This window comes from Oreochromis niloticus, linkage group LG3 (assembly GCF_001858045.2).
Source record: "Oreochromis niloticus isolate F11D_XX linkage group LG3, O_niloticus_UMD_NMBU, whole genome shotgun sequence".
In the NCBI taxonomy this organism is placed as follows: domain Eukaryota; kingdom Metazoa; phylum Chordata; class Actinopteri; order Cichliformes; family Cichlidae; genus Oreochromis; species Oreochromis niloticus.
In genome coordinates this window covers 26,488,165-26,502,135 of record NC_031967.2, presented here as the reverse complement: position 1 = coordinate 26,502,135, position 13,971 = coordinate 26,488,165, and the positions used below count along the sequence as shown (strand labels likewise).

Here is a 13,971-nt window from a genome sequence, read left to right as displayed (position 1 = left end):
AGGGGAAGCAAATCACTCATGACTCACTAACCCCCTCCCTCCTGTGCTGAATCATAGAGCGAACGAATCACTCACTCACTCACCCCCTCCCTCCTGGCTCGCAGCTACTTCTTCTTCTTCTTGGTTGGCAACCAATGTTAAGGCGCACTACCGCCCCCTGGCTCACAGCTCAGTGGACATTTAGATGAGAAAATATATATTTGACACATGTAAGGAAAATACTAATAAAATAAAAATAAACAAAAGAAATGTTCCCTTTAGAAATTCTTTTGCTCTTTTTTGCTATATAAAATAGTTGTTTTCTTTAAGAATCACTCATCTTAGCAGTAGGATTTACATTAAAAGAGAAACAAATTAAGTTTGAGTGAAAATGTACATTTTTTGCACTCTCTGGTCAACTGACTCAGTGACTCAACTGACTCAAAAAACCCGATTCACTTTGGTGAGTGACTCATTAAAACTTGATTCAGTAAAACGAATCAAATTTAGCATCACTAATGTAAAGGTATGTAGATTGTCGGGGGCTGCCATATAGTGCCTCGAATGGCTTGTCTGAGAAAGGCAAGAGGAAATCAAAGAGAAGACAGAGAACCCGCACGCGCTCGTGTGTGCATGTGTATGTGTGGAGCCAAGGAGAGGAGAAGTACCTGTCTCCCGCATGTTGTCACGGTCAGCCACATTAAGGAAGCCTCACGTTTCGGCTGAGCCCAAAAGGGGGATCCGAGAGGTCAGTCAAAATTAAGTTGCTTGTGCGAAGCTTGGCTTTTTGTAGCCGCTAGCCACAACATGTGGTGCTGCAGGAAATCGCCGACAGCATGGTGGCAGGAAGTCGGAGCGAAAGTAAACCTTAGCTGCATTTTCTTTAAGACCCATCACCATTTCCAGTTGGATTAGGCCGAGTTCGGCCGTTAAGTGAATGTTCGGAGCGAGGCAGCAAAGCTAGCCGCCTCGGTGGGAGCTAACGAGTCTCTGTGAGGGCTTTAGTGACCGTACTTAATGTTGCCCGTTGCTGGGCTGAGTTTGGGCTCATTCTACGGATCAAACACAAGAACACAGTGAGTCAGCGAGTGAATAGGGTATGCGTTTCGTTCGGCTGTATGTGAAAGCATTGCCTTTACGTAGCCTGGTGATTTTCCCACGCAGTGTCACCCAGAGACAAAGTTATGGTTTCTATTTTCTTTGCTTTTGTGGACCCAAAACTGTATTGCTCACTCCAGCTGCTGTATCTTTGGTCATCTTAACAGACTAGGATCCCACAGTCGTCTCCTGTTCCTAACAGTTACACCTTCAAAGAAGAGACTGTATATGGTTTCATATCCAAAGGACATTTTTGTTGGGACTGACTAGTAGAAACTGTAACTATTTCCTTATGAACATTGTAAATTGTGCTATGTTGGTGATACAGTGTTAATCATTCTAGAGGGGAAAGTGAATTGATGTAATCTGGAGACTCTTGGGCTTTAAAAGAGGGTTTCTGTAAGCACTCTGAAGAGAATTATTTCCTTTTATTTTTATTATTTTGTTTGTGTTGTGATTTTTGAACCCCTTATATTGGAGCTTAGACAATTCAGGCCAATATTTACTCAAATATATCGGGTCATATTTAAGCATTTTATTATGACATAAAAATTTTGTAAATTCTAGTTATAATCTGGATTATTTTATGTTGTAATGTAATATATTATGCTCCATAAATTTGTACTGTTTTGTTGTCTTGTTGTAAAGTGTTGGTAGGTCCCAGATAGCAAGACGACATTGAATCTATGTTGATTTTTCATCCGAACCGTCGTATATGGTCGGGGTTGAAATGCCAATGTTGTAACAACATTGAAATACTGTGGTAAACCGACGGTCTTACTATAGGGACGTTGTAACGATGTTGATTCACCGTTGTTTTTTTGTCATTGATATTTGATCTATTTATAGTCGACCAGGTGACAACAACAACGTTGAGAAAACGTCTATTTATAGTTGACGATCATTCGGCTCCGGTCACCATCAAAAACCATCGATTTGTAGTTGAGCATTAAATTGCACTGCAACTGATCGGGTATAAAGTACCAGAGAAAGTAGATTTATTGTTCATTTGTTATCAATGACTTGGTCTAGTTCACCAACTTTAAAAAATCGTGTCTACGTGCAATTTATGTATAGTTGACCGGGAAATTAAAGCAGCGATCACTTGGACTATTCCGCAGCACCCCTCTCACATTGGTACATCCCCCCAGGTATTCATTGTCTTCTACAGTAGAGCGGGACATTTGATTTACTCTCAGCGGAATTGACCGGAGAAGGCATCAGGTCATCCACTGCACTGGCCTGCACCACGATTAGTATAAGGTAAGAATGAATGATTTTTTTTCCCTACTCGTTATTTCCATGTTTGCATTTGAATAACAGTAAAAAAAACTCGTTAATGTTGTACGTTAATGAGTTTTTTTTACTGTTATTTACGTTGCTCTCACAAAATGTGGGAGCCCGAAATTGTGTCTACTTCTTACAATCCGGCAACAAATAAATTGCACTGCGAACAAAGTATATCAACAAAGAAAACATTTTTGTTTCATAATTTCTTCGTTATATTCCCTTACAAAGCTAGCTTTAACGCTTCGAGGTTTCCTTTGTTCTTGCCGTCGCCTCGGCGCTTGACCCAGACTTTCGCTCTGTAGTTGCTTAGTACTACAAAAAATTCTAAATCTGTGATATATGATTGATAAACATAAAGTTAACTGTATAAACGTGTTCAATGACTTTGTTACTTTTGATGATTGGAGAGCACTCGCTTCAATTCGCACACGAAAACTTTAGACTCAGTTTGAATGCTCACGCAGCATGCCCACGTGACTGTACGTTGCACGCGTACATGACTTTCCGTTTGTGCCTTGAATAATGAATAAGGCTACGTCCACACGTACCAGCGTATTTTTGAAACCGCTGATTTTTCTATGCGTTTGCACCTTTTGTCCACACGTAATGTATGTCTGGCCGTACATTGTGTTTGTATTTCCAGGCACATTTCACGAAGCAGAACGCAGTCTTCAGAGATATCCACGTGAACGCTGTGATACGTCTGACCTTCAGTCCGAAGAAGAAACCCAGACCAGTCTTAAAAGAAAGCACAAGTAAAACCTTTTTATTCACAAACATATCTTTGATTGTTAAGAATTTATGATCTTGTCTTTTATACGTATCTGTGGTGCTTGCATACTGCAATATCACCACATAATATAGTCCAAAAAGTGGAAGTTTGTAAACTTTTTAAAAATGCAAAGCCGTGTACACTTGTGCACTTCAAAAATTCATTGCATACTGTACCTTCTTGCACGTCTCTGTTTCCTGTGTGTGTTGTTAGAAATCAAACTAACTTTAGGAAACAATATGCCAAAAGCATATTTACAATTACTTAAGACCGTTTTTAATTTCTTTTCTTTAGACCAAATCCCCTGTACACATATAGTGACTCAGAGGATGAGCAGCCTACAAAAAAACGGTTTCCCCAGGCCCCTCGAGTGAAAATACCAGGTAATATAATACTGTCTAGTGTCTGTGTACATATCTGTGTCTGACACGAGGAAACTTTTTTGACAAGTTGTCTGTATTCTTAAATACTTAAAAAATTATCTTTTTCTAAACAGCCCTCATCACTCTGCAGTCTGCCCCCCAGCCCACTGATAGCAACCATCATGATGCCCCACCCAGCTTCCGGCACCTTTCGCCACTCCGGCACAAACCGACACAGCTTTGCGATCTCGCCAGCATGCAGAGTCTGATGTCTTCCCTATAGATGGTATGCTTTTAAAAAAGCTTTAAAGCTGCATCACAATGTCATTGTACTCTTATCTAAAAAAAAAAACCCAGTTTATACTCCTGAATGTCATCTTGTTGTGATTTTTTTTTTCTGTAGATTCCAGAGACTCTGTGAGGCCACTATTACAAGGCAAGTTTGAAAATCTTGGAATTTCACAGTTTACATGGTATAACAAATATATGTGACAGGCAAAAACTAGTAAACACTTTTAGCAGTTACAAGAACTAACAAATGAATATCCAACAAAAGGGAATAGAAATACATTGTACTGCCAGTACTTTGGTTTATTCTTTGTATGACTTGAAAATCAGGCTTTAGGGAAAACTAAATGACATGTTTCTATCATCAATTACATGAAGTAAACACACAAGCACTTGCATACACATTTAAGACATGAGACACGCTAATTCCATCTCATAAAATGTGTCTATAGGTGAGACGCTTTGCGTTGATTGGTGCTGCTGGACCACACTGGAGGTGCGAGTCCGCCATGTAATGGTTTATGCCATTACAAAGGAGCTGGCCTCTGTACTCAACTGGGCAGGGGAAAAAAAACCAAGGACCAGACAAAGCAAAAAAGGGCATTTAAAGAGACAGCGCTGTGCAGATGCATATTTGGTAAGTTTTAACATTTATTGTAGTTTTATTAGCCTAAAGTGAACAATAAAGGGATCAATTGATGTGCTGGGTGCGTTTCACATTTCCTATGTCTGGTTTTTGCTATATTACTTTGTCTTTCTTAATAACAAGACTTTCATGTCCGGTTAATCTGGAGATGGAGTCTTTGGTCTTCGGCTTGTTTTGTCCTCGGGTTGTACACTTTGTACAGCCCGAGGACCCCATGTTTTCTTTTTCTTTTTTTTTTAAAGGATACACGGCACACCATGCTAAGACATATCACATTTTCAGCTTATAGCTCTTTGGGAATCAAATGCGGCAGTTTGCTGATTTCCGCCTGGTGACTTTCATGTTTATCAGCCTAGGAGTTTACATACTTTCTCCCTGCTGAAGACAATTAACAAGAGCTTATTCATGTGCTCTAATTCCCTTTTTTTTGTCTTTGTTTTTTTGTGTGTGTGTCTATTTTTGTCCTAGATGGCCTGGCGCAGCAGGTAGGGGCGAACTCTATGTCTGAGTTGGTCTTTGCTCAAGCAGTCCAGAAATGGCTCAGATATGCTCCAGATCAGGGGTGCCCAATCCTAGTCCTCGAGAGCTACTTTCCTGCATCTTTTAGATGCATCCCTACTCCAACACAGCTGAATCAAATGGTTTGATGACCTCTTCAGCATGCCATCAAGTTTGGCAAAGGCCTGATAACAAGACATTCATTTGATTCAGGTGTGTTGGAACAAGGATGAATCTAAAAGCTGCAGGAAAGTAGCTCTCGAGGACTAGGATTGGGCACCCCTGCTCCAGATCGTACGGGTGGCGCGCAGGACGCACATCATCCATCCCCATCCTGGAGTAAATAATAAAAAGTGATGTGAAACATAGAAATGTAAATAGGAAACTTTGTCTTTTAATAAAGTATTTTGCAAATGATACATGTCTATTGACCTTTTTTGTTTTTTTGTTTTTTTTTTCAATAAAAAGCAACTGTGCGAAAGAGGTGGAAAATCAACACCATAGCTCAACAGTGTTTCAATATCAGAATCTGACATTGTTTCAATGTCAACAGTGTTAGAAAATATAACGTCGAATCAATGTCAGGTTTCAACATTGATTCAACATCAAAACCTGACGTTGTTTCAACGTTAAAAATGGGTGCAAGAGTGACGTTGGGTCAACGTCACACTTCAACGTTGCTTCAATGACGTCACCTGATATTGACTCAACATTGTTTCAATGTTTCCTTGCTATCTGGGGTGTCATAAAGGCGGTGTGTAGTGGGCCACCATGTGGTGACGAAAGGTGAGGCTAGTAAGCAGGGCATGGAGGAGCAGTTTTTTGATCAATGCTGTGATAGTTGTTTCAGATATAATATCATAGAAATGTAAATGGAGCTCCTACTGGAGACATTTGTTTTGTACTTTTCGGGTTTGTGTAGAATAAATAAATATTTTTCCTTTTTTACATTTGCCTCATTTTTTGCTACTGAAAGGCATACAAGTGATCTAACAAAAGCACAAGTCAGAAACTTTACGTCCTGCAGAATTGGCAAAGAAGGATCGAAGATTGCCGCTACACCATCTATGGCTAGTGTAAACCAAGGGTTTTACAACAGTGTGATCACCACAGGATTGCACTGCCCGGATGTTGTGAGCATTCAACATCAGTATACCTCTATATTTTCCAACAACACATAAGAAGCAATAAGACCAAAATGCCACCCTATGAGTACATCCTTCTTTTTGCTAAGCACAGAACGGTAAAAGGGTCCCAGTTGTGTTAATTCTAGAGATGGGCCTATCCGATATTACGTATCGGTATCGGTCCGATACTGACCTAAATTACTGGATCGGATATCGGAGAGAAATAAAAAATGTAATCTGATCCAAATAAATATCACAAAAGCACAAAAACTTGCGACATAGTACAACGCAGCTCATAACCTTAGCACGTCGGAGCAGAATGCATCACGTGATGAAGCGGCTGTGGCGTTCCATCTCCGAGAAAGCTATCCTAGAGAAGTTCATCTCTGAATGTTTGTAAAGCATTCCCACGTTAAGCTTAACAACCGATATATAGAGCGACTGCCTCTTCTCTCCCTCCCTCTCCTGCTGCTACTTCAATCATGAAACTGATCAATGATCAGCTGATCGGCTTTTCTGTGGCGACTCCCGTCTCGCTTGTTTGTTTATCGCCCACTTTGTGCCAGAAAGAGGAAACCAGCGGATAAACAACAGCAACACGTTTAAGTTTGATAAGCTGTTGTTAGAATTGATTTAACATTACTTTCTACACCAGGATCCTTTTCTACGTAGCTGACGGCTGGTAACTGTGCAGGGGCGGGTCTAGCAAAGTTTTGCCAGGGTGCCAGATAGGGCATTAACAGGGAAAAGGGGGCACAAAGAAAGACTTTTCTTTCTTATTCTCATGTCTAGCTTTTAATAAATAATTATCTGAATCTTACAACCAAAGTTTTTCATCTGATGTAAAATGTATAGAAGTCCATTACTGTATATAGTAACTATTAAGTCTAATATACCCTAGTAACCTATAGAACTTTTTCCTCTGGGAAGGTACCATCTGTGCAGTCTGCAATTCTGTTGAAGAAAGGTGTTGAATCTATTTAATTATTGTAGAAAAAGTATTTATTTCTGTGCAGCTGTTTTACACGTGCATTAAATTAAAGTTGATTGCGTCGATTAAGCATCATGAGGCGGAGGGTGGGGGGTGGTTCCCTATTTTATTTGCCGGGAGTTTGCAACCCTGTGAGTTAGGTTGTTTAATATTTCCGCTAAGTACTCTTTAAAATACCAGAATAGGGAGGATGGAGTAGGTTTAAGTTTATTAGATTGGTCAGTATTGCTAAACTATGAAATATTTTGGGTGCAGTGCATTTTCTGAATACAGGTATAACAGAATAGCTTTAGTGTTTTGTTTTTTAAAACTTGAGTATGAACTTATACAAAATGCAGCAAGATATTTAAAAAAAAACTTTTTTATTGATTATAAAATACACTATATTTGCCGATACCGATTCATATCAGTATTGGCAGATATCCAAATTTATGATATTGGAATCGGTATCGGACATAAAAAAAAGTGGTATTGTGCCATCTCTAGTTAATACTGATGTAATTCACTTTCCTCCACTCTGTCCTCTTACACACGCCTATAATGCATATTATCCTTTCAGTGCATGCATTTTTTTTGCTCCATTTCATTATGATGCTTTATTTTGTTTGTAAATTACTCCTTTCCATTACTTTGTGTAATGTCTCCTTGCTCCGACCACAACAACAGATTCAGAAGAAGACAGAAGACTTCTCATAGTAGATACAAATAGAAACATGAAATCAACACAGAAAACTTAACACAGTATATTGATAATCATGAGTGAATGTATATTTCAAACTAAATTACTGAACTCACAGGTTATCTCAATGGTGACATCATCACTTTTATCAGTGTAGTAAACTGGTTTTCCTCTTCTTCCTCTGCAGCGATAGATTCCTCCTTCAGATACTCTGATATCTCTGTTTTGTTGATCTTTGATTTGAACTGGAGAGGTTGTTTGGTTTCGTCTGAACCACTCATATTTCCATCCATCAGAGCTCTGCACAGAGCAGGTCAGTGTCACACTGCCCCCTACTGGTATGATTGTTGTTCCTGCTGTCAGTGTGGCCCTGGGTTTATCTGCTGTTATGATCGAGGAAGAAAAATAAATAAATATCTGTGATTCATTATAACAACATATGAACACTAAAAAACAATAAAGTTTATATTTTTATTAGTTGATCTCTAAATAAGCACAGCATAAATGTTTGTCTTCTTGATGCATTCTCAATCATCCAGGTAAGCAAATCTCCAAAAGTTGATTCTGTTCATCTGGACGTAGCGTTTTGTGGGAGAAACGTTTCGTCACTCATCCAAGTGACTTCTTCAGTCTCAGCTGACTGCAGGTTTCCCCAATCTTATAAACAGTACATTTGCATAATGACTGAAACCAGCCCACTGAAGGAACAATGGGCTGGGAGGTCAGTTCCTTAATCTTAATTATGCAAATTCTCATGACCATTGATCAACAATCACTGACCAAAACCCACTGATCAAAGAACACTGATCAATGGCCATGAGTCCCATTCACAGAGAGTTGGGGAATGGCTGCAATCACAGTATTGTAAGATGGCGAAAGATGTACCCTTAGGCCCCCTCCTCGATTCAGAGATGGTCTTTCCCTTTTCACGTAAATGGCCTCCTTGACTCCGCGCTCAAACCAGCGTTCCTCCCTGTCCAGGATGTGTACATCCTCATCGTTGAAAGAGTGTCCACTGGCCTGTAGGTGTAAATAAACTGCAGAGTCCTGGCCTGATGAGGTTGCTCTTCTGTGTTGTGCCATCCGCTTTGCCAGAGGTTGTTTGGTTTCTCCGATGTATAAATCCTGGCAATCCTCCTGGCACTTAACAGCGTACACTATGTTACTCTGTTTGTGTCGGGGGACCCGATCCTTGGGGTGGACCAATTTTTGGCGCAGCGTGTTTTGGGGTTTAAAAGCCACAGAGACCCGGTGTTTAGAAAAAATGCGTCTCAACTGCTCCGATACTCCTGACACATATGGGATCACTACAGGTTTTCGCTTGGGCAGCGGTTGTCCTTCTTTCCTGGATCGGCTGGAGCTTTCTTTAGGTGCCTTTCCAGCTTTGACAAAAGTCCAGCTGGGATAATCACATTTACTCAGGGCCTTCTTCATGTGCTGTTCTTCTGCCTCCCTGGCCGCTGTGACAGTGGGGATGGTGTTCGCTGATCAATGGTCATGAGAATTTGCATAATTATGATTAAGGAACTGACCTCACAGCCCATTGTTCAGTGGGGGCTGGTTTCAGTCATTATGCAAATGTACTGTTTATAAGGTTTGGGGAAACCTGCAGTCAGCTGAGACTGAAGAAGTCACTTGGATGAGTGACGAAACATTTCTCCCACAAAACGCTACGTCCAGATGAACAGAATCAACTTTTGGAGATAAATGTTTGTCTATTCTCTGTTGAAGAAAACAAAATGATGGATTAAAATGTCTCTTCCTCATTTTTTGGTTTAGATAACAGAAACATCATCACTTTAAACTTCATGAAGCTTTTGATGTTTCTTCTTTTCCTTTAGAAATGTAATTAAATTTAATTTCATCCATAATTGCTGTTGTTAAAACTCACACACCTGCTAATGACAAATTTCTGTGAGTATTGTAGCACTGACTTTACTGTGAACAAAGTAACAGGTACAGTGGTCCTGGTTAAAGGTGAAGTTTCAGTGACAAATTTAATTAAATGTACTGTATTTTATAATTCAGTTGATAATTGAACAGGGATCATATATTTATGCTGTCGGTCACTGAAGACTTACCTAATACAGTTATAGAGACAGTATTACTGTTCTTTATATGATGTGAGCTCACGCTGCTACCAGAGCAATGATATTCACCACTGTCATGTGTAGATATAATTTTTAATCTGTAGTCTTTGTCTGTGTCGTACGGCACAAATTCTCGACCAGCCTTCTTGATTTCGTAATACCAGTCAGTGTCTTCTCCTTCATTCATGTCACATTTGAAGGTAACAAACTCTCCGATGAAAAAACTGGACCAGCTGGGTTTAATAGTTAGCACAGCATCTAGAATCCAACACAACCACAAAGTTAACGATCTGAAACACTTTTATGCTGCACGACACAATCTGTGACTGTATGTTCATATATTGTTCATATATATATTGTACTATTCAAGACACAAACTGTGTTTATATTCATAAAATTATAAATATAGTGATGAAGAATGAATATAAACAAAAATGTGAAGTGCTTAAGACTGATACAGCAGTTAAGATGAATCTTTACTGAATAAATAAAAAACAAAGAAACAAAAAAAAGTAAAACTGTTCAGTCACCTTGAGCGTGTCCAGTGCAGAGGAGCGTACAGAGCACTACAATACAGACAGAAGCTTCAGACATTATCAAACTAAAGACACTTAAATCTAAAATAAATCAAACACTTGTGGTTGTACCAGTGGCTGCTATGATTTGTATGCATCAAATTATCACTGATGGAGAAACAAACCGTTGTTAGATAAACTAAACCAGCTCCACTCTGATCTGAGTCACTGCACTAAAATCTAATCCAGTCTACAAACAACCATGTTGGTAACAAACATGAGAGTCCTTTGATCACATGACCTGAAATGGTACAAATGACTGATGCTCTGTTCTTCTTACTAAAACATGTTTATGGATCAGTATGAATCAAACAATAGAAGTCAGTGATGTACTCACAGAATAGGCCCAGCTCACAGAGCAAAGTGGCTCCCATCCTCACATCCAGCAGTGACACGTCTGAAAACTTCGACAACTTTCTGTAAAGAGAGAGAGTGAAGCAGCAGCACAGCAGATACCAAAGAACTGTGAAGGAAACAAAGAGTTTTTTCAACTTCTTCTCTCTGCTTCCTTCCTTTTACACAGAACTTACACTCTTTAGTAAGATCTGACCACAGCATGACGTGTTTATACTATTTTAGATTTGTTTCAGTTTTCATCTTAGCTGAATAAAGAAGAAATCTGTCCAGAGTGTTCCCCACCTCTCAGCTGAGAGGCTCCAAACTTTATAAACAGTTAAGAAAACAGATTCATAAAATAATAAAGTTTTAACTGATAAATGTAGATCTCAATATAAAACTATAAAACTAAAAATACATCTGAACTGACAAAGCTGAGCTTGACTTGACTCATTTAAAGTATTTCACTACACTAATGCAGATTTTTTTAACATGAAATTGTAGTTTGGTGATAAATTCACCCACGTGGCGTGAGCAAGCTCAAGCAAACCAGAAATAGTGTCGTTAACTAGAAGTAGGCATGAGGTAAGAGGAAGTCCTGCCCCCTCACTCAGATTATATATCTGTTACTTTAAAAGTGCTGCTGTATTCATGGGTAATGGTTTTGAAATCAAATAAACTTTAAACATGTGACAAAGGTGTAAGTGTGACATGCTGAACTTGAGATTTTGTGCCTACATCAGTCCCAAAGTTTCACACTTTGTAATTTTCTTTACAGAAGAAGAGGACAAAAATGAAAAGAAAAAAAAAAAAAACCAACCCCCCCCCAAAAAAAAAAAAAAACTAGAGGCACGATGTTTTTAAATGGGTAATTGCTATTCCTGAGCACAGAGCACACCCACTTAGCAGCGAGTGTTTCCCCTTTTCACACTCTGGAAACCCTTAAAGAGACAGAAGCTCAGGACGTCATCAAATAACACCTCAGGTTCAGAAGAGATACCACAGAGTGAGATGTATGCAACACTTTTCTAGTTTTAATGACGATTAGAAGTTAAGACTGCAAGTCACATTTATAAAGCAGTTTATTCTCTACAGTTTAAGTACTTTCACAGCACTTCTGCGATCACCAGATAATCTGAGATTCACGTCTGTGGACTTAAAAAGCAACTTGCTATTTTTATTTAGCACAAATATATGATGCAGATGAGCTAAATAGCTTCTGTTGAGGAGCTAAATAAAGGCCTATAAATAAAAAATAATCCTCGGTACAGAGTATGACCTTCTGAATTTAGTTCAGTTCTTTTATTTAGTTAATGATAGTTTTCACGTGGTGCTTACTGACTTATACAGCACTAAAAATCAAGTGTGTGTGTGTGCGTGTGTGGTGGACGTGGTAGGGGCACATTAGTTAAGCAGAGGCTGAAACACAGTTCATATTTTATCTCAAAATGTCAGATATAGTCTTTGCTGTGGTTTTGCTTTTGGCAGAACAGGAAATCTTTTACATGCAGGAGTATACTGAGGATTAACAGGACAAGTTTGTCTAATCTAGCTACTGGGGGGAGGGCACGGCTATGTGTGTAACCCTGGTGTTTGCATAGAAGGTCCAGAGTTGTACTGTCCCTTGTTTTAAAGTCTGCATATTGCTGAAAGTCAGGTGAGTGGAGTCCAGATTAGATGTCTCCAAAAGATATGAATGCCCAACGTGTGTGTGTGTGTGTGTGTGTGTGTGTGTGCGTGTGTGTGTGCGTTTAGTTCATTTCCAGCAGTAGGCCTGAGATCCTGCATCATGTGAACTGGTGCAACCTGAACGGCCAGTTTCTAAAGACAAGCGCTCATAATCACACTTCGACAGATTGTCTGCTAACCCTCGTTAGTCAAGGCCACCACAGTTGTTATTTCTTGTCATAATTTTTCATGTATTTGACCTTTGTACTTTCTGCTCACAGAGAACCTCTGGATGTGACTGAGTCAATGCTATAACCTGCCATGGTTCAGTTGCTGGTCTACTCGCAGCTCCCACTCATGCTCACCTGCCTGCCTCCCTGCCCAGCACTCTGACTTTAACAGACTCAATCATCTGGATTGCCTCTTCTCATCACCTGGACCACCTACCGCTCTATACTTCGCCTCCACCTGCGTAAAGACTGTTTGCAAATTCACTACATACACCTTGGATCAGCATTCGAAATCCCAGCTAACACCTGTTTCCCTCATTTACAGTGACTGTGAGAATTCGGTCACACCCTTTCCCTCTGTGACTCTCCCCAGGGGTCCTGCACTGGAAGTTACCCAGTGTCGGGTCCCCAACCCTCGTCCACGACAGCCCCGAGGCTCCCTCGTAGACCACCTCACAGTACCTGTAGTGATTTTTCTAGCCGCTCATTTCTCAGTTTGTGTTTATGTAAACGTGCGATTCTCAAAGTGTTGTGTTAACAAATCACATTACACTTCAAGTTCATAGTGTTCCAAAGGAGTATTTTGAGTGTAGATTCATAGTTTACGATGTTGCTCCACTTAAGTTTATGGTTAACTTGCAAGTGCTCCTTGTATTTCTGTTTACTCTGTACCCCAGCATGCACTCTATAATATGTCTGTTTCGCTCTCAGTCCCTGTGTCTCTGAGTGGTGTCTGCATTAGAGTCTATTCCCTCATATTGGCCCTCCGGCCGTGACAACAAGAAAGGCAGGCTGCTATGTTTTTGCTTGAGCTATTCTTCAAAGACACATCAAACACATTGATACAAGATGAACTTTATTCACCCCTGAAATGATGAGTGCAAGTTTACAGACAAACTTGCTCTCACATTCACACCTCCCACCCAACACACACATACACACACACAGACATATCCTCTCTCAGTCCATTTACCTGTTTTTCTCGATCCCACACATACATCACATATTTAAAGCCTGAATATTTGGGTTTCATATTTGTTCATATTAGATATGTTCTGTTTATCTTTTACAGTGTTTTCAGTGTTGTTGCAATATGCAGAATTAATGTTCCCACTCATGATCAGATTGATGAACAGATGAAGGAAATCCCTCCACCTCCCTTCTTCCTGAGGATTTATCCTGAACTAATATTAAAATAGGAACATGTTCAAACAATTCAGGAATGTTTTAAACACATTTTTATACATGTTAAACTGCAGCCAAACATAGCAAAAGAGGTGTAAGTGCACCACCAAACTTGAGAGTTTGTCCCTGAGGTCGGATGTGAAGCAGACTGTCAAGC

General features: G+C 39.8%; 2 protein-coding genes and 1 long non-coding RNA gene across 3 annotated transcripts in view; 1 reads left to right on the top strand and 2 right to left on the bottom strand.

Annotated features, from left to right (window-relative positions):
• LOC112846236 (low affinity immunoglobulin gamma Fc region receptor III-like) overlaps positions 1 to 13,971 on the bottom strand; it is a 700,124-nt gene that overhangs the window by 110,854 nt on the left and 575,299 nt on the right. The gene's annotated exons all lie outside the window — the stretch shown is intronic.
• LOC102083027 (Fc receptor-like protein 5) overlaps positions 1 to 13,971 on the bottom strand; it is a 164,335-nt gene that overhangs the window by 130,708 nt on the left and 19,656 nt on the right. The window contains exon 8 of the mRNA XM_025905644.1: positions 7,847 to 8,113. Coding sequence (XP_025761429.1) covers positions 7,847 to 8,113 — 267 coding nt within the window. The remainder of the gene's footprint in view (positions 1 to 7,846; positions 8,114 to 13,971) is intronic.
• LOC112846265 (uncharacterized) lies at positions 640 to 13,295 on the top strand. The gene is made up of 3 exons (XR_003219164.1): positions 640 to 727; positions 12,681 to 12,871; positions 12,955 to 13,295. It is a non-coding gene; the product is annotated as an uncharacterized LOC112846265 (long non-coding RNA).